Consider the following 20,913-nt stretch of genomic DNA (forward strand, 5'->3'; position numbering starts at 1 on the left):
AATGGGTGTTGATGCCAGAGAGACCACAGAGCTTGTGCCTGGCTGTGGAGGGAGTTGTGGCGGGAGGGGGGGGAGGGAGGGGCCAGGGAAGGAGGGAGAGGGAGGGGGCCAGGGAGGGAGGGAGGGACAGGAGAGGGAGGCCTGGACACCGCAACTTGTAAACCCGGTGCGTGTCCAGGCACGCAGGACGTCTCCTCCCATGGCGACAGAGTCCTTCCTGAGCAATCACCACGTGTCTGGGTGCTGGAGGGGTGGGGATATTGCGATGCAGAGGATCAAGGTTCCAGCCCAGCCTGGGCAGGAAAGTCTGTGCAACTCCATCTGCCTGTGGAACGCACAGCCGGCCCCTCCCGTCTCCCCGAATCCGGGCTCCCCACTCCAGTCCTGGGTGGGGCGTCAGTCCTGCCCCGCCCAGGGCGCTGTGCACGGGGAGGGCCAGGGCCGGGGGGTGGGGGGGAACGCCAGGCCGAGGCCCGCCCCGGTGGGCCCGGATCCAGCCTGACCAGCCCCGGCCCGGCCCTTTCCCGCCGCCTCAGCCCGACCATGCGCCTCTGCCCGCGGGCCCTGCTGCTGCCGCCGCTGTGGCTGCAGCTCGCCCTGCCAGTGGCCGCGGGCGCCCCGGGGGCCCCGGTCAGCGCGCCCCGGAGTCTGGTGTGGGGGCCGGGGCTGCAGGCGGCCGTCGTGCTGCCCGTGCGCTACTTCTACCTGCAGGCGGTCGACGCCGAGGGCCGCAACCTCACGCGATCGCCCCCAGGTAGCGCGCGGCCCCGCGGCGCCGCACCCCGCGCGCCCCGCCGCCCGCCGGCGCGGCCTCCTCCCCGCCCGGGTCGCGCTTTCCCGGGTCGGCGGAGCCGCTCTTCCCGCCTTCGCCACGCCCCGGGGGGAGGGAGTTGGAAGAACTGAATGGCAGGCCCGGGCCTTGCGCACGGGATTGCGGGGAGGGGAATGCGGGGCGGGGCCCGTGCGGGCCGGGGCGTCCCGGTCGGTGACTGCATGCGGGTCTGGGCGGCGCGCAGGGGGCCCCCCCGCACCGACTCACCGGGCCGGGAATCGCGGGGCGCTGCACTGCCCGGGCCCGGCGGCCCTGACACCCGGCCCCGACGGGCCAGGCCAGGCTGTCTTGCGGGGCACGCTTTCTTTTCTTCCTGAGATTATAACAGATCACGGGAGATCTGGCTTTTCTCCCCCCTGTGAAGGGTGAAGGACCTCCTCCCGGGTCCAAACAATAGTATTATTAGAGATGTGTGTGTGTGTGTGTGTGTATTATTAGAGGTTTGTGTGTGTCGGTACCGGGGCTTGAACTCAGAGCTTGGGCGCTGTCCCTGAGCTTTCTTTGTGTCTATGTGTCCCTGTCAGTACTGGGACTTGAACTCACGGCCTGGGCACTGGCTGTCCCTTGAGCTTTGTTTGGCTCCAGGCTACCACTCTATCCACTAGAACCACAGCTCCACTTCCGGGTTTTGTTGTTGTTTTGGTGGTGAATTAGAAATAAGAGTGTCATGGACTTTCCTGCCCTGGCTGGCTTCAAACCTCCCCTCCTCGGAGCTCAGCTTCCTGAGTAGCTAGGATTACAGGTGTGGCTACCTGAACCAGGCTACCCTCTTAAGAGGAAGCATTGTGGCAGCTCCCTTTGACTGGTCTGGCTGGTTCCAAGTTGTTGACAGAGGATTTCCTAATTTACCTGTTTAGGGCTCCCACCCGCTGGCACCAGTATTCATCAGGAGGTAATCAGGATGCGTTGGTGGTGTCTCTTCCCCTGTGGGTCCCGCTGAGTATTTCCACTTGCCTTCAGGAAGTGGGCTCCTGTTGGGGGGAGCCCAGGACTCTCTGGGTCGGGATGGAGTTAATTAGGATAATTAGATATCAAGATGGTATATAAAAAAACATTTTTCATATTTTACAAGGAGAAAGTTGAATTACTATAGGGGTCTTGTCATTCTTAGAGTTTGTAGATTTCCAGCTACCAAATCTTCAATGTTACTGAAAGGAGGAAAAAAATCAAATAGGCAGAAAGTTACATTCTTCTTTGCTTCTTTAATCCATTTTGTTCATTCAACAAATCTTTATTGTGAATGACTCATGATCCAAATGTTAAATCAGATCATTGACTTAAAGACCTGAGCCAGACCTATATAGCTCTGGCCTCAAGGATCTTGCAAGTTGAAATCGTTCTTGCTTTCCATCAATACCAAAGGGGGAAACAACTTCATTCTAGAGACCATTGGCCAATAATTGAGACATAATAATCATTAAGTGGTAAAGTTATCTCTGTATTTGTTTTTCTTCCAGGTCAAACATTGTTCAGAGTAGTAGTCAAATCTCTTTCTTCTAAGGAGTTAGTCCGGATTCAGGTTCCTAAACTGTTGGATAGGAATGATGGAACATTTTTGGTGAGGTATAGACTATATGATACTGTCAACGAAGGACTCAAGATAGACGTCCTTTATGGAGATGAACATGTGGCTCAATCTCCCTATATTCTGAAAGGTAAGTGGTTATTAATAGAGTAACAAAGTTAGCCCACTGGGTATGTCCCAAGACATTTTTTTTTTTTTTTTGCCAGTCATGGGGCCTGAACTCTGGGCCTGGGCGCTGTCCCTCAGCTCTTCAGCTCAAGGCTAGCACTCTACCACTTGAGTAACAGCACCATTTCCAGCTTTTTCTGCTTATGTGGTGCAGAGGAATCGAACTCAGGGCCTCATGCATGCAAGGCAAGCACTGAGCCACCTTCCCAAACCTGTCCCAAAACTTTCTGAATGGGCGATAATAATGACTTCAAATCCATTTCAACAAAGTAAACAGTGGAAACCTTTTTTTTTTTCTCGGTCTTGTAGCTTGAGCTCTGGGCCTGGGTGCTGTCCCATAGCTCTTTTTGCTCCTTTTGCTCTACTACTTGAGCCACGAACCACGGCACCACTTGTGGCTTTTTCTGATTTAACTGGAGATAAGAGTCTCAGACTTTTCTGCCCAGGCTGACTTGGAACTGCGATCCTCAGATCTCAGCCTGCTGAGTAGCTTAGATGACAATGTTGACCTCACTGCTTTCATTTTTAAAAGACATTTTCACTAACTACAGAATTACAAGTAGAAGGATTTATTTTTCCTTCTAGTATGTTAAAGATTCTGGTCCACTGTTTTCCCATTTGTATTGTCTCCAACCATAAACCTATTACCATTATTTGGGTTCCTCTGCACTGCTTTATTATTTTCTCTATCATCTGGTAGAGCAGTTTATGTTATTATGTTTGCTGTTCTTTTTCTTTTTCTTTTTTTAAAATGTTTCTTCTGTTTTGGTTTGTTTCTGCTGGTTTGTGGGGTTTCATGTATTCTTCAGACTTACAGTTTCAACAAATTTTGGAAAATTTTAACCAGCATTTCCTCAAGTAGTTTTTTTTCTGTTTCACTCTTTTTCTATTTCAATTTGTATAGTTTCCATTGTTATGTCTTTAGTTCACTCATCTTTTTGTTGTTGTTGTTGTTGTTGTTGTTAGTCATGAGACTTGAACTCAGGGTCTGGGCACTGTCCCTGTGCTCTCTTTGGTCAAGGTTAATGCTCTACCACTTTGAACCATAGCTCTATTTCCAGTTTTCTGGTGGTTAATTGAAGATAAGAGTGTCACAGCCTTTTCTGCCCCAGGTTGGCTTTGATCCAGGATCCTCAGATCTCAATATCCCATGTAGCTAGGATTACAGGTGTAATAAGCCATCAGTGCCTGGCTTAGTTCACTCATCTTTTATTCTGCAGTGCCAACTTATCCTCAATCCCATTGAATGTATTTCTCATCTCTTCATTTTGTCTTCTTGAGCTTGTTTTCAGAAATGCAACTGATATACCTGGAAATAGTTTGATTCTTTCCAGTTATACTTTTATAACTTGTGGGATGGAATTGGGCCATATTTAATCTAGAGCTAATTATACTTCACTAGGAGAATCTGCCCTTCTGCAGATTCTCACTACACTCCCAAAATTTTGTGATGCAATTACCAACTTCACAGATTTTGTCCAGGGCAGTTTTTCTCTGGATAGTAGTAGAATTGAGCAAGAAGTTATCCTTGTTCCCATCAGGACAGAAGCAATTTCCTGTGGTGGCACTTGTCACAGAGTGTGGCCCTGTGTGTTTGCATTCCCCAGGTCCCGTATACCATGAGTACTGCAGGTGTCCAGAAGATCCTGAGGCCTGGCAGGAAGTTCTTTCCTGTCCACTTGAGGAGCCACAAATTGCAGAAGATTTCACTTCATTCCCTAGCATCGATCTCCAGCAGATGTTACGTGAAGTCCCCAAAAGATTTGGGGAAGAGAGGGGTGCTGTTGTTCACTACACAATTCTCAATAACCACATTTACCGGCGATCGCTAGGGAAATACACGGATTTCAAAATGTTCTCTGATGAGATCTTGCTCTCCCTGGCAAGAAAGGTATGAAAATGAATGAACTGATCCCCAAAATAGTACAGTTTGATTATTTTGTGGTAACACGGAAGGGTGTAGAAGCAAAGGATGAAAATGGATTTCAAGCTGAGAAGTTACCGCCTGAGTGTTCATAAGGCCTCTAACTTGTGAGAGCCTCTCTTTCTTATATAAATTAAATGGCTTGAACCTCTATCCCAGGAAGGTGGGCCATATGGGCACACACAGGGTCTCTGTGAACGTTCAAATGTTTACCGCCTTTGAGTCACTACTCTAATTTCTCTGGCTTGCCTTGCATCGGTGGCTCACGCCTAAAATCCTAGCTACTCAGGAGGCTGAGCTCTAAGGATCCCAATTTGAAGCCAGTTGGGGCAAAAAAATCTGAGACTCGTATCTTCAATGAAACACCAAAAAGCCAGAAATGGAGGTCTGGCTTAAGTGGGAGAGCATCAGCTTCAGCAACAAAGTTGAGGGACAGCCTAGGCACTGAGTTCAAGACCCAGTACCAGCATTCATGCATGTGCGCATACATACACACACATACAGACATATGTGCGTGACTTGGACAGCTACATGGACAGCTCCTAATGAGGAAGCTCTTGCAGCTTCTTAGGCCAGTGATACTAAGGGTCTCAGCAAAGGCTTCAACCATGAGATGAGAATGGGGTGGCAGATTTTGGAGACAAAGGTAGATGTGTCAAGGCATTGACTGTGTCAATGGTTGCTTAGCCTGTTGGCAGAGAGGATTCTAAAGCCACCCATGTCTACTTCTATAACCAATCGCAGATGCCACCTCTGACTTCTGGCTAAATGAATTCCCTGGTGCAGGATCTTCCCCTGGGATTTGCTGACTGGTTCATGACCGAGAGGCATCCTTGTCCTTTCTCCCTGATCTGAGTGGTCGGCTCCATCACAAACACTCAGGAAAATCAAGGAATTCCTACAGTACTGAGGAACAAAGCCTGAGACCCTCCAAGCACTGATGTTTGTACTTTTGCTTACTCAGGTCCTCCTGCCGGATTTGGAATTTTACATTAATCTTGGAGACTGGCCCTTGGAGCATCGGAAGGTCAAGGAAAGCCCTCGGCCTCTGGCTATCATTTCCTGGTGTGGTTCTCTGGATTCCAGAGACATTATCCTTCCAACCTATGACATCACTCACTCCACCCTAGAAGCCATGAGGGGTGTTACAAATGATCTCCTTTCCATTCAAGGGCATACAGGTAAGTGTTCTTCTCTAGGAAAACCATGTAGAAGTAGTATATATGTACATTTAAATAATTATTCTTATTTTTCAACAATAGATTTGGGGGAGTAATACAGTAGTTAACTGCTTGGTCTAGCGTCTGCAAGGCCCTGAGTTCAATCCCCAGCCCTATGAAGGGGGAAGAGGAAGAGGCAACCAAATGCCCAAATGATTTGTTCAGTATTCTTCTTCTTCTGATCTAAAAATTAAAAATATGTCATTGGAGGTGGGAGCTTTTGGCTTACACCTGCAATCCTAGCTATTCAGGAGGCTGAAATCTGAAGATAATGGTTCAAAGCCAGCCTGGGCAGGAAAGTACAAAAAAAAAATTGGAAGTGGAACCATGGCTCAAGCTGAAAAAGCTCTGGGACATCTCCCAGACTCTGCGTTCAAGCCTAGGACTGGTAAAAGAAAAATGCCTTTTTTGCACTAGTTATGCCCAAACCAACCTTCAGAGTTTAGTCCTTTGTATATGCCTTTTGAAAACGGATGTATTCAGCGAAGCTTTCATTTAATTCCAACAGTAGAGCCTTTTATTGTCAGTTGAAATGAGAGAGAATTTTGAAGAAGTGGTGCTGTGGCTCAAGTGGTAGAGCACTCGCCTTGAGCTGAAGAGCTCAGGGACAGCCCCCAAGCCCAGAGTTCAAGCCCCACGACCGACCAAAAAAAAAAGAGAAGATATAGATATATGCACATTACTTGGTTTGTATGTTTATGTTTAATAGCATATTAGAAAACAGGGGAGGAAGTCCTTTCTATATTTAAAATGCTGAGCAGACTAAGGATTAGAAAGTTCCAAATATTGCTGGATGCTGGTGGTTCATGCCTATAATCCTAGTGTTAGCCACCCAGGAGGCTGAGATCTAGAGGATTATATTTCAAGGCAGCCTGGACAGAAGAAAAGTTTGCTAGACTCCATCTCCAAAATAACCAGAAAGAAAACAAACCGCTCAGGAAGCTTAGCTCAAATAGTAAAACATCTGCCTACCCAGTGTAAGCTCTTGAGTTCAAACCCTAGATTTGTGAGTGTTACTTAGCTGGGCAATTTTTTCTGGTCACCCTAAGAACAAAAGCCTAGTTCATGTTTGATTGTGAAAAACAAAATATGAAAGAAGCCACCACTTTTAGCTTTGAACTTGGCCCAATGTTATTCTGGAGATCTCTCGGTTTTGTATGATAAAAAAAAAAACAAAAACAAAAAAAATCAACTCCAGTGTGAACACTCATTAATAGACAAATGGGTATAATTGGAGCATTTTTTTAAAAAATTATTTTTTGACAGTCCTGAGGCTTGAACTCAGGGCCTAGGCACTCTCCCTGAGCTCTTTTGCTCAAAGCTAGTGCTCTAAAACTTGAGCCATAGCTCCATTTCCAGCTTTTTTTGGTTGTCAATTGGAGATAAGACTCTCACAGACTTTCTTATCCAGATTGACTTCAAACCACAATCCTTACATATCAGTCTCCTGGGAGCTAGAATTACAGGCATGAGCCACGGGTCTTGAACTCTGGGCCTGGGTGCTGTCCCTTAGTTCTTCAGCTCAAGGCTAGCATTCTACCACTTGAGCCACAGCACCACTTCCAGTTTTCTGGTGGTTAATGGGAGATAAGAGTCTCATGAACATTGGGGGGGAGGGGGGAGGCTGGGAAGGGATGTGAAGGGTAAACACAGGAGGAGGCTGCAATGCTTGGTAAGAAATGTACGCATTATCCTGCCCATGTAATTGTAACTCCTCTGTACAGTATGTTCACAAATAAAATAAAATAAAATTTAAAAAAAAAAAAAAAGAGTCTCATGAACTTTCTTGCCCGGGCTGGCTTTGAATAGTGATCCTCAGATCTCAGCCTCCTGAGTAGCTGGGATTACAGGCTTGAGCCACCAGCACCCAGCAGGAACATTCTTTAATACAGCAAATAAAAGCTTTGCTTTTGCAAGTATCTCTGACCAATTGAGGCAATCCCATATCTTTGAGAAATACTTTGTACAGAATGGATTGGTGGTGAAAGATCATTAACATCTTAAATGATAATAGGGAATTAAAGATGATTGTAGATACCATATGAAAATGTCAAATTGATAATCAATCTTTTATGGCCTCAAACTTCTAGGGCCTTCCTGGATCAACAAAACAGAGAAAGCTTTCTTCCGAGGTAGAGATAGCCGAGAAGAGAGGCTGCAGTTGGTACAGCTGTCCAAAGAAAATCCACAGCTAGTGGATGCAGGAATTACAGGATATTTCTTTTTCCAAGAGAAAGAGAAGGAACTGGGAAAAGCCAAGTTGATGGGATTCTTTGATTTTTTTAAGGTATGCATTTGAGACTTCCTACGTGGCTGTTACCTAGTAAACTTGTGTCCATGATCCATTCGTCTTCCAAGTCTACCAGCTAGATGGATTTAGACATATTTCTTCTATCTTGTAAACTGAGATGTACTTTCATACTTTATCAGACTCAGGGAAGTACAAAACTCTCACTGTTGTTGCTTTGGTGGTGGTTGTTAAGTCTGTCCACCAAACTAAATTTCATGTTTAAAATATAGTTTAAAGGGTGAACTTGAGGTTTGGCTTTATTTATTTCTCTTGGGTTTTTTTTTGTTGTTGTTGTTGTTATAATAAACTTGGAACATAAATGTCTTTTACATCAAGGGATCTCATATGTCTTTGGAAATAAGGAGCTCAGGAAAATAGGAGTTGGAGTTGGATATTAAGTCCTGCCAGTGCTATGAACTGTGAGACCTCCATCTCTCTAGACACTTACGGTGCCTGCCTGTCTCCATGGAGCATCATATGAGGCCCAAAGGAAACCAGGATGTGAGCTACATGGCTCATCTAATGGCTGCATAGGAAACAACTTGGCCTCGGTTACTTAAGAAGTAATAGTGGGTGTGGCCCAGTGGTGGACATTTGCATAGCAGGCATATAAGGCCCTGGGTTTGAGTTCTAGCACAGAAAAAACGAAAAAGGTGCTGGGCACTGGTTGGTTACTCACACCTGTAATCCTAGCTACTCAGCTACTGAGGATTGTGGTTCAAAGCCAGCCAAGGTAGGAAACTCTATGAAACTCTTATCTGCAGTTAATGACCAAAAAGCTTGAAAGAGGAACTGTGGCTCTAAGTGGTAAAGCTCTAGCCTTGAGCTCAAAGCAGGGACAATGCCCAGGCCCTGAGTTCCACACCCACGACCACCAAAAAAAAAAAAAAAAAAAAGTTGGGAAATGGAAAACAGTTCCTCTCTAGTAGTACAGTGTGGATAAGGAGCTGAAGTAAAGCAGAGTGTTCATGGTTGTATTTTGCAATCTCTCAGTACAAGTACCAGGTGAACATGGATGGGACGGTGGCTGCATACAGGTTCCCGTATCTCATGCTAGGAGACAGCCTGGTTCTGAAACAGGACTCGCCTTATTATGAACATTTCTACACGGAACTACAGCCCTGGAAGCATTATGTTCCAGTGAAAAGAAATCTCAGCGACTTACTAGAGAAAATTCAATGGGCCAAGGTACGTCCCCCACTGTTTTCATCCGTGTTTTCACCTCAAGGCACCAGTGTAGATGAGCCGAGTTCTATCACAGGCCATTGAACTTGACACAGTCGATGAAAACTGTGATCTTCTGATGTTTTGGCTCCCTTGAATTATCTAAAGAATCAATATCAGAATCATTTCAACATTGGAAGTACAGTGTTACACTGAATATAGATTTTCTAAATGAATTACAATGTATATATGCACACATGGATACACATATATAACATACAAAATGTAACACACAAGTTGAAAAGAGCAGAATGAAAGGACTTATGTATAAGGAAATAACTATGGCTACCATATGACACATTTTCCCCGTCACATAGAATAAAAGCACAAGTTCTTCACCAATGCAGGTGATCCAACATCCCAAGTTCATGATAAAATAGGAGTTTCTTAAAAAAAAAAAAAAAAAAACAAAGAACGGGTAGGACAGTATTGTATCATTTCTCTGTGAGTATAAAATACCTTGTACCTGCTTTATGATATGTAGTAGTGACTTTGCTTTATCAGAGCTGTTTTTTTTTTGTTGTTGTTGTTGTTGTTGTTGTCTTGTCAGTCATGGGGCTTGAACTCTGGGCCTGGGTGCTGTCCCTGAGCTCTTCAGTTCAATGTGAGCACTCTACTACTCGAGCCATAGCACCATTTCCGATTTTCTGGTAGTTAATTGGAGATAAGAGTCTCATGGACGTTCCTGCCTGGGCTGCTTTGAACCACAGTCCTCAGATCTCAGCCTCCTGAGTTGCTAGGATTACAGGCATGAGCCACCAGTGCCTGGCTGTCAGAGCTGTTTCTAATGATGTTACTCAAGAATGTTTTCCTTGGGGCTGGGAAGGTGGCTCAGTGGTAGAGCCCTTGCCTTGCATGCATGAGGCCCTGGGTTCGATTCCTCAGCACCACATAAGCAAAAAAGAAAAAGCCAGAAGTGACGCTGTGGCTCAAGTGGTAGAGCGCTAGCCTAGAGCTGAGGGACAGCGCCCAGGCCCAGAGTTCAGGCCCCACGACCGAACCCAAAAAAAAAAAAAGAATGTTTTCCTTGCAGATGATGATTGAGAAGCTAATTAAAAAAATGGTGCCAGGTACCACAACAGTTACAGAACTTCTCATTTTTCTGGGGTTTTGTTTTTTATCTTATTTTCTTTTTATTAATGGATGTGCTAGATGTCTAATTTTGTTCAGATGCCTGCAGAACCTAGAAAAGCTGTTGCTGCTATTGATGCATAACATACTGCTATTACTGGTCTTTTTATATAAATATATGTATATGTATATATATAAAATTTGAATTTTGGGAAACTTTAGCTGTGCTGTCAACTTTTTACCGGGTTGAGTTGGCATTGGATAGAAATTAGTCTAGAAATGTTATTTTTTTCCATTTTATAACAAGGTTATAAAAGCACTGTATTAAATATGTAAGGTCTTATCTACATGGGTTTGATTACAGAAACTAATAAAGTATTCTCTAAATAATGAAAAAAAAAAAAGCAACAGTATAGCTGGGCACCAGTGGCTAATGTTTGTAATTCTAGCTACTTAGGCAACTGAGATCTGAGGATTGTGGTTCAAATCCAGCCGAGGGAGAAAAGTCAGTGAGATTCTTTTTTTTTTTTTTTGGGGGGGGGGGGGTGGGGGGGCCGGTTGTGGGACCTGAACTCTGGGCCTGGGCACTATCCCTCAGCCTTCAGCTCAAGGCTAACGCTCTACCACTTGAACCACAGCGCCACTTCCGGCTTTTTTCTTTTTGCTTATGTGGTGCTGAGGAATTGAACCCAGGGCCTCAAGCATCCAAGGCAAGCGCTCTACCACTGAGCCACCTTCCCAGCCCAGATTCTTTTTTTTTTTAAATGTTTTTTATTGTAAAAATACTGTTCAGAGGGGTTACAATCACATGAGCAAGATAATGAGTACATTTCTTATCAAGCATTGTTGCCTCCTCCTTTGTTTTTCCCCTACCATCCCTTCCCTCCCATCTCCACAACTGTATTCCCTCCCCACCCCCGAGATTCTTATCTCTAATAAACTTCCAAAAGCATATCAGCCAAGTTGAGTTGTGATGGCTCAAGTGGTAAAATGCTAGCCTTGAGCTCTGAGTACAAGCCCCACGACTGGCACACACATACAAAAGGTATTAAGAAACTTGAATTTTATTATGAACCTATAAAACTTTATCCTTCCATTAAAAGACTTGATTCTCTTTTTAAGTTTCTGAGAAGCAATATTTGGTTATAGGAAGAACTGGGCAGAATTATTTTTGTGATCCTTTATGATACCCACAATTGCTAGCAAATGGCTTTTTTCTCTTGGCAGTGTGGTAGGCCTATTTTCTGAACATATAATTAGGCACGCTGCCCAGACCTTTAGCATAACCAGTGGGTCCAAAGGAATCAATTTTCTTGATTACAGCAATAATGTCATCTTTCATCAGTACCACTTTATAACAAAAGTTATTGCCTCTGATAGCACATTTAAATGAAACTTTTATTCCACCTATAATCCTAGCTACTTGGAAGTCGGAGATCTAAGGATTGCAGTTCAAAGCCAGCCTGGGCGGATAAATCTGAGACTCTTATCGCCAATTAGTCAGCAAAGAGACAGAAGTATAGGTGTAGTTCAAGTGGTAGAATGCCAGCCTTGAGCTAAAAGAGTCAAGGGAGAGCACAAGGCTTTGCATTGGCACAAAAAAATAAATGAAGGGGCTGGGAAGGTAGCTCAGTGGTAGAGCGCTTGCCTTGCATGCCTGAGGCCCTGGGTTCGATTCCTCAGCACCACATAAACAAAAAGAAAAAAGCTGGAGGTGGCGCTGTGGCTCAAGTGGTAGAGTGCTAGCCTTGAGCTGAAGAGCTGAGGGACAGCACCCAGGCCCAGAGTTCAGGCCCCACAACCGGACCCCCCCCAAAAAAATAATAAAAAAAATAAATGAAGAAAGTGAAGAAGGGATAGAGGAGGGAGGGAGGGAAAGTAGAAGGAAAGAAGCTTTTAAAAGATTTTTTTCTTCTTTTTTTGTGCTAGTCCTTGGCTTGAACTCAGGGCCTACGTGTTGTCTCTGAGCTTTTTGTTCAAGGCTAGTACTCTACCGCTTGAGCCACAGTTCCACTTCTAGCTTTTTGGTGGTTAATTGAAGGTAAGAATCTCATGGACTTTATTGCCTGGGCTTGCTTTGAACCATGATCCTTAGATCTCAGCCTCCTGAATATGAGGCTGAGAGTGCCCAGACACTATGAGCCACCAGTGCCCAGCTTCAAGGATGTTTTAATATGAAAATTGATTCATTTGAGTCTTAAGCAAAGAACACTAGGCTAGGACACCTGACAGTCCCCACCCTTTCTTCCAGTGCTAGAAATCAGGAAATAGGATCGGGGCAGCATTGTGGCACTGTGGGACATCTCAGAGATGACTGGGAAAGTCCACTCTTTCCAAAGCATTCGCAAGTTGTATTTCCGTTATGATCTCTCCTTCACATTTAACCCCACATCTCTCCTTCCTCCGCCTTGGATCACTTTCTTTCTCAGCTGCATGAGTAATTGTTATGCCTTTTTTTTGAAAACCTCTCAGGACAATGATGAAGAAGCAGAGAAGATTGCAAGAGCAGGGCAGGCAGCCACCCGGGAACTGCTGCAGCCACACCGGCTTTACTGCTACTACTACAGCGTGCTGCAGGTCAGTCCAGGGTGCCCATCCTATGGGGTCAGCAGGCCTAGGACCATGTGCCTGGCCTTACCAACTTCTTCTTTGCTTCCTGAAGGGATCAGAGAGTCAGCCTGTGGAACTCTGGCTTACTCAGGCCTCTTGTCTGCTCATATGTGTTCTAGCTCTCTTCCTTCCTTCTTTCCTTCCTTCCTTCCTTCCTTCCTTCCCTCCTTCCTTCTTCCTTCCTGCCTTCCTGCCTTCCTTCCTTTCCTCCTTCCTTCTTCCTTCCTTCCTTCCTTCCTTCCTTCTTCTCTCCTTCCCTCCTTCACTCCCTCCCTTCCTTCCTTCTTTTCTTTCTTTCTTTTTCTAAGACCAGGACTTGAACTTAGTACCTGATGTTTTGGCTCATTGGCTGGCACTCTACCAACTGAGCCACACTTCCAACCCTGGCTGTGTTCTATCACTTGAGCCATGATTCCAACCCCGTTAGCTTCAGCTTCTTTTCTAGGGGGTAGAAATGGAAGTGAATGTCCTCTTATGCCTTACCTTCTCTGAGATGGGTCTGTCCTCTTGCCTGGCCTGGCTTTAATTGTCAATAGTAGAAGTGTCTTCCCAGGAAATAATCATTAGGATCAGCTACTTACAGCACTGTTCTGTCAGGTTTGCTTGGATCTCCAGGAATACACAGCTAAATGTTTACAGAACCACTGAAGTGAAATAACAAATGCATAGGAAAAGCCCAGTCAGTGGCCAGAATAGAACATTTCATAGGCCTGTTGCCATTTAAAAAAAAATGGGTATGGGGGCTAGACATGGTAGGTTATACCTATAATCCCAGCTACATGAGAAGTAGAGATCAGGAGGATCAGAGTTCAAGACCAGCCCAGACAAAAATGTTAATAAACCCCCAACTCAGCTAATAAGCTAGGCATGGTGGTACATGTTTATCATCCCAGATTCATGGAAATAATAGGTATAGGTATAGTCTCTATTTGAGACTGGCTGAAGCCAAAAAGAGAAAAAAATGGGAGACCCTGTCTGAAAAACAACTCAAGCAAAACCGGTTGAGGGTGGTAGGTGCTTAAGATCTTGAATTCAAAATCCAAGGCCACCAAAATAATAAATCCAGACCTAAAGGGAAGGAGATGTGTGACTACTTACTTCATCTTAATTGCTTTTCCTCTTGGTTTGCTGATTTAAATATTCAGTATGTTAAGTGTTCATGTAACAAATTGAGGAGACATTTCATGTGGGGACATTTGGCTTCATGTCTCTTTTTGAACAGGTTCTTTTTGCTCATAAAATTGTGGGTTTGAGGGCCTAGGAATATGGCTTAGCAGTAGCTTCTTGCCTAGCATGCAAGAAGCCCTGGGTTTGATTCATCAGTACCACATACACAGAAAAAGCCAGAAGTGGCATTGTGGCTCAAGTGGTATAGTGCTAGCCTTGAGCAAAAGAAGCTCAGGGACAGAGCCCAGGCCCTGAGTTCAAGCCTCAGGACTGACCAAAAAAAAAGAAAAAGAAAAAAAGAAGAAAGAAAAAAAAAACTGTAGGACCAGAATAAACTAGAGCTTTGGTTTTATAGTGAAGCATAATGATTGGAGGTGGGGAGTACCAATCACTCAGTGGCTTTCAAACACACATTTCAGAAATATGCGGAGCGCCAGTCCAGCCAACCTGAGATCCGTGATGGAATGGAACTTGTTCCTCAGCCAGATGACAACACATCCATCTGCCAGTGTCTCAGGAAAAGGTCCATAAGGGAAGAACTTTAACGCACCCCAGATTCACTCTCCAGCTACACCTGTAAGGAACAACTTAATATAGATGCTAAACTGTGGGAAGAAAAACCAAAAGTGTGGAAGAATCTGGGTATAATAGCACACACTTGTAATCCCAGCACCGGGAAGGCTGAGACAGGAGGATCATGAGTTGGAGTCCAGCCTGGGCTACAAAGAATAAACCGTATATCAAGAAAACAACAAGGAGAGAAAAGAGAGAGTTCTCTTAGTAACTTTGCATATCATGAATGGATACAGCAGTATTTGAGCAAGTATTATTCAGTATACTTGGGTATTAATTTCTTTTGAGGAAAAACTGTTCTTAGCTGGCATCATGGTTTCTCTAAAGAAGAGTACTTGAGGCTTGTAGAAGATAGGGAGGCATGCCAAATGGAAACCATCTTCTATAAATCTGTTGACATCACTTTATGGGTCAATTTTTATCTCCTGTTCACTTTCTCATGCTTGCTTCCAATTAGGAAGGGAAAGTATCTGATCAGGTCTTCTTTGTCTCCTCCTCACAGCACAATTTCCAATACTGGCAGCCTCCACTTAGAAGGCCTGATGAGAAGAATTAAAAAAACAAGAGTTAACTGAACACTGGTGGCTCATGCCCATAACCCCAGCTACACAGGAGGCTCAGATCTGAGGATGATGGCTCAAAGCAATCCTGGGTAGAAAAATCTGAGAGACTCTTATCTCCATTTAACCAGTACAGAGCTGGAAATGGAGCTGTGTTTCAAGTGGTAGAGCATCAACCTTGAGCAAAAAAAAAAGCTAAGGGACAGGTGAGGCCCTGAGTTAAAACCCCAGTACTAGCACATATGCTGTATTATTTAAAAACCCTATTCATATCTTTTTGGTTAATTTTTTTCCAAAGCCTGAAACAAAATTAAGAAAGAATTGTGCCTCAAGTTGGTGATTTCTAGTCTCTGGTTGTATGCCCTATCCAGGCCTTCAGTCCTTAGTGTAGCTCATGGTACCCTATGGGCATCTTTCATTGGCTCTGTAGTGAACTGTGAACAGTAAGTGTAGTGGCAGGAATTCTGAATTATTATTAACTTTTAAAAATGATCCTTGCAGATATGGAAACTTGCATAGCATCTCCAGGAAACCCAGAGTCCTGGGAGTTACTCATAAGCCAAAAACAGGCCACTATTCATTCCTCACTCCCCTTGTCCTCTATTTTGTGGGCTGCCTTGCACTGCTAAGATTAGATTAGCAATTTGATTTTGGAGTACTTTCGATCTAAGATTCACCTGCTGACAGAATTATGTGGCCAGGTGCTGTGATCTAGCTACTCAGAAAGCTGAGATCTGAGAATCCTAGTTCAAAGTCAGCCACAGCAGGAAAGTCCATAAAACTCTTACCTCCAATTAACCACCCCAAAATGGAAGTGGCACTGTGGATCAAAGAGGGAGAGTGCTAGCCTTGAGTGAAAAAGCTCAGGGACAGCGCCCAGACCCTGAGTTCAAGCCCCATGACAGACCAAAGGAAAAAAAAAAAAAGAATTATCTACACTCCCAGTGTAAAAAGACTTATTCCCCTAATTGAAATATTTAATCTTGAAAACACAATTGCCATTTGGCCCTGCCTGTTCTTCCTGAAGAACAGAAAGAACACACAGGGCTAGTTTTGTAACTAGACAAAAGCCAAACCAAACTTCAGAACCTTATGGTCAAGCCAAGCGTCTGAGCAGCTGTTTAAATTTGAGTGTGCAAATGTGACATAAAGGACTGGCTGTCTGGAGACCACGCCCTTCACCCACACCCTCTGGAGTGTATTTCTTACAAACTTTGCACATAAAGGTTGGAGCTTATCAAAATTGGGATTATGGAAAGAAAGGTTCTCCCTATTCCCCTCAACTGTCAGATGTCTGCGAGAAACACTTTGCATCTTTTAGTGTTTTATTTTATTTTTGTAGTGGGCTTGAACTCAGGGCCTGAGTGCTGTCCCTGAGCTCTTTTGCTCAAGGCAAGCACTCTCCCACTGAAGAGCTACAGGTCCACTTCTGGTTTTCTGATGGTTAATCAGAGATAAGAGTCTCAGGGGCTTTCCTGCCCAGGCTGGCTTTGAACCACAATCCTCAGATCTCAGGCTCCTGAGCTTACAGGTATGAGCCACAAGTACCTTGATATCACCTTGATAGACCAAAAGGTTGGAATACTTGAAAGCAAGTTGAACAGGAAAGAGATAAAAAGGAGACTTGTGTGTTCCTTTTCTGTCTCTGTGACAGAAGACTGGAGAAAAAAACATGCTAAAGGAAGAGGGGTTTGTTTGTGCTCAGAGGTTGCAGTCCATCATGACATGAAGGTGAGGTCACAGGTCAGCTTGTCATCTTCTGGCTGGACACAAAGGACACAAAGTTAGTCTGAAGGAGCAGACAGCATATTCATTTCCACAACCCAGAAACACCTTGAGGAGCATCATTAGGGTGTTGCCTGGATACTGCTAAATGAAGGAATTGTGGGTAAACATTATAAAGAATTAAGTTGTTTCAACAGCACTATCATGAGAGATTTCTATGATTGTGTCTGTAAATATAATGTGAAGCCATTTGTGTTAAAACCAAAATGTTGGGAAGTGTAGAAGTATAAAAGGAGTGTCTGTCTGAAAAAAAGAATGAGGAGAAGAATCTTTACTTTTTTATTTTATGCCTTTTTATAGTATTTCAGTTGCTTTTCTACCATATATATGATTCAAATTGTAAATTTTCAACTGTCAAAGTACAACATACATACAAAAGATGTAACTAGGAAAAGAAAACGGATATTTTTGTTTCCCATTATACTGTTTTTAACTTTTGTGTCTATAATTTTACATCACAATTTTATTGCAAACACTTTAAAAATGCATCACAGTTTTTCTAAATAAAATTTGAAAAGATCCATTGGTTTTTTTTAAAGCGATTGCCACCACTTGAACCCATGGTATTTCTGTAACTGAGTTAGTCATAATTGTCTTCATAAATAAATGTCAAAACTTTTATCACCACCACTCTGACTCGCATGGGAGAGAAATAATATTATAGAAAAACAATGGACTCAATGCCAAGTTAATTTCTTTTAGCAGCACTGGGGCTTGAACTTACAACTTTGGAAGGCAGGTGGCTCCGCCACTTGCACCACACCTCCTGCATGGACATTATTCTTTCCAGTTGATCCTGAAAATACAAGAGAAGGCAAAATGAAGGAAAGGCAGTGTGAGGCCAAGGTTAGAACTACATAACATTTGTACCTGGAAGAAAAGGACGTATCCTTGTGGTGCTGACATCAAAGGAAAGTTAGCCAACCCCTACATTTAAAAAAAAAAATCCTCGTTTCTTGTGCAGAACTATAGTTTACTATTTCCAGGAACTGTTTTCCCCCATAGGGTATCAACCTCTGTGGAGTTATCCCTAAGTCACTAAAACCCAAGCTCAGCTGTTCCAAGTCTTCTCTGCCCTCCGCCCAGAACTAAACTTTGGCTCAGTTACAGCAGCCCCAGTAGCCAGTTCACTGATTAGGTTGCAAACAATTCATGAATTAAGGTGCAATAAATTGACTACAGGATTAGACTGTGGCCAGTGCACAATGACTGCAGGACTAGGCTATGGCCAGTTAAGTTGTATTCTAGGCCTTGTTTGTGTTTTGCTATAAATGCTGTAGGACCTGGGGGGTTGACTGCGGGTTTGCAGAACACACTTTGGTTCAGGAAGCTGTGTGATTCATGCATCACTCAAATAAATTGGAATAAATTATCGGCCCAAGGAATTTTCCTTTTGGCAGTCCTGGCATAGAAATCAAGGTGTACACGGAGCTCCAGGGACTCCAGCAGAATGAGGTAAGGAGCCCACTATGCCTTTAGAGCTGATCTCTTGTTCTATATGGGAGTTGTGAGTATATTCTCTCTGATATTCCAAGATACCTTACATTTATGCTTTGTCTGAGCAAACATCTGGGGATTTTGTTTGTTGCTGTAGTGGTTGGGGTACACCTCAGGCCTACAGGCTTGCTAGGCAAGCGTCATTCACTAAGCTAAGCCCCTGGCCTGTTTGAGCAAATATTTTTATCCACACTGGATTTGCAAATGGTAACAGATACAGGACTGGGACCTGTAGGGCCCAGTAACATTGGTGCAAGATTAGTCAGACAGAAATTGAGCTGGTTTCAGAAGGAGCAAAACTGGGACTCATAAAAAGGCCTTGCCCAGTTCATAGCTGGCCTCAACATCAAGATCCTCCTGCCAGCGATGGTGACAATGTCATCAGACACTTGTACTCATATACTGTTCTGTAGAATGGGAACCTCGTTGTATAACTACTTAAAGATAGCAATAATAAAATGTTAAAAAAGAAAAAAAAAAGATCCTCCTGCCTCAGCATTCCCAGTGCTGGCATGGCAGACATGAGATTTCAGACCTGTCACCAAGCCTGGCAACTTTGAGTTTTTTCTTTATTTTAACTACATGAAATACATTCTACAATCTTAAAAGATGTCATGCTCCCGGACAGCCTTGTCTATTGGAGTTTGTTCCAGTGCGAAAGTGCAAGGGAAAGAAATAGGATTTAATTGTGCATTCTCTCCCCCTACAGTGAAGAATTTATCCTTTCTCATATCAACTCTTTTTTTTAAAGTTTTGTGTGTGTGTGTGTGTGTGTGTGTGTGTGTGTGTGTGTTGGTCATGGTTCTTAAATTCAGGGATGGGTGCTATCCCTGAGCTTTATTTTTTTCTTTCAAGGCTAGTGCTTTCCTACTTGAACCACAGCTCTATTTCAGACTTTTTGCTGGTTAATTGGTGATGTCTCACATGTCTTTTCTGCAGAGGCTCACTTTGAATCTTGATCTCACTCTATTGAATAGCCAAAATGACAGGGCACCTACCCCTGGCTTCTATTTCTTACCTTATATGGTTGGTAAAGAGAAATTCTTCCCTGATAACGAGGAAGCAAAACTATCTTAAACACTCCATTAGAATATGCAGAGCTTATTGTTAAAGTGTTTAAACTAGGTTTTATGCATTAAATATGTTTTACATTTTATTCTCAACATTAAAAATTGTTTTGAATTATTGAATTAGTTTCATAGTATTTAATTTTTTTTCTTTTGTTAGTCATGGGGCTTGAACTCAGAGCCAAGGTGCTGTCCCTAAGCTTTTCTACTCAAGGCTAACACTCTACCACTCTGAGCCATAGTACCACTTCAGTTTTCTGGTGGTTAATTGAAAATAATGTTGGTTAATTGAAGATAAGAGTTTCATGGACTTTCTGCCTGGGCTGGTTTCAAACAACAATCCTCAAATCTCAACCTCCTGAAGAGCTAGGATTATATGCATGAACCACCAGTGCCCAACTTTAATTTTAAATTTCTAAACTGTGGTAATGTTTAAATCTATTGGTCTAACCACTTTGAGGTACAGTCTTGAGGCACTGAGTTGTGTTTATGTTGGTTGTGTTTTTTGGGAGATTGGAAGTTAAAATTCTAAACCTGGTTTGTGCTAGATGAAAAGTTACAGGCATACATAATGTGTGCTTTGCCTTCTGCATTTTTTGGTATTTATTTATGATTACAGTGTATTAATCCACGAAGGTAACAAACTACGTTAGGGAAGCAATTCACCCTCTGCATACTATGATTGCCATAATGGTTTTTAATAAGAACACTGGAAGCTCAGCCAATCGCTGAATTAACTTCCAGATTACTTTTTCCCATACAAATATGATTATTATATAGGAAAAAATGTGCCCTAGATGTGTGGGAGGAGTCAGGGAGGGAGATTAGCTGTTCTAAACACCAATCTTTTCCAATATGACAGTTTACCGCTTAAGAACTGCCCCAAATTGGATATTTTGCATTCCATACTCATATTCGGAATGCGCTGGATACTCATACTTGAAAACTTGAAAACTCATCTAAGGATTTGGCTCTGTTCACTTCAAAGCTGGTTTTTGCTTTATTAGCTAAGGGATTTAGGTTTAGCAATGACAAAGGACTGCAGTCAGCTGATTCTTTGAGCAAGGCCTGCAGATCACTTAAGGCTAGCGTTCATATTTACAAGGGAACTAATTGACTTCATTAAATAGAAACCATCCCACTGTTTCTTGGTTGAAATGACCACCAGGCTTTATAAACAACTTCTGGGCAATCATTTTGATTTCCTTTCCAAAGACATGGGAAGTGACAGTTAATAATAGACTAGCTTTAGGGTACAGGTTTGAGTTCGTGAGATGACTCCCTTCCAGCCAAAGATAAGTCCCTCCCAAGTGGAAAGCTGCGGGGAGCTGGGGGTTAGAGGTGGGCGGGACCTAGGAGGCGGGACAAAGAAGTGCGTCATTTACCTCTGCGTGGTTACC

General features: G+C 43.6%; 1 protein-coding gene across 2 annotated transcripts; it reads left to right on the forward strand.

Moving 5' to 3' along the window:
• Positions 1-543: 543 nt before the first annotated feature.
• Positions 544-17,638, forward strand: LOC138838808 (protein O-glucosyltransferase 3-like). Of its 2 annotated transcripts, XM_070038158.1 has the most exons (9): positions 544-754; positions 2,290-2,487; positions 4,133-4,416; positions 5,414-5,630; positions 7,760-7,956; positions 8,953-9,147; positions 12,727-12,831; positions 14,451-14,607; positions 15,107-17,638. In XM_070038158.1, the coding sequence occupies exons 1-8, from the start codon at positions 544-546 to the stop codon at positions 14,574-14,576; spliced, it is 1,533 nt and encodes a 510-aa protein (XP_069894259.1). In that variant the 3' UTR covers positions 14,577-14,607; positions 15,107-17,638. The 2 variants fall into 2 exon arrangements, with proteins under 2 accessions (XP_069894259.1, XP_069894258.1); XM_070038157.1 differs by having other exon boundaries at positions 14,451-17,605.
• Positions 17,639-20,913: the final 3,275 nt, after the last annotated feature.

This window comes from Dipodomys merriami, unplaced genomic scaffold (assembly GCF_024711535.1).
Source record: "Dipodomys merriami isolate MVZ:Mamm:240054 unplaced genomic scaffold, mDipMer1.0.p SCAF_29, whole genome shotgun sequence".
In the NCBI taxonomy this organism is placed as follows: domain Eukaryota; kingdom Metazoa; phylum Chordata; class Mammalia; order Rodentia; family Heteromyidae; genus Dipodomys; species Dipodomys merriami.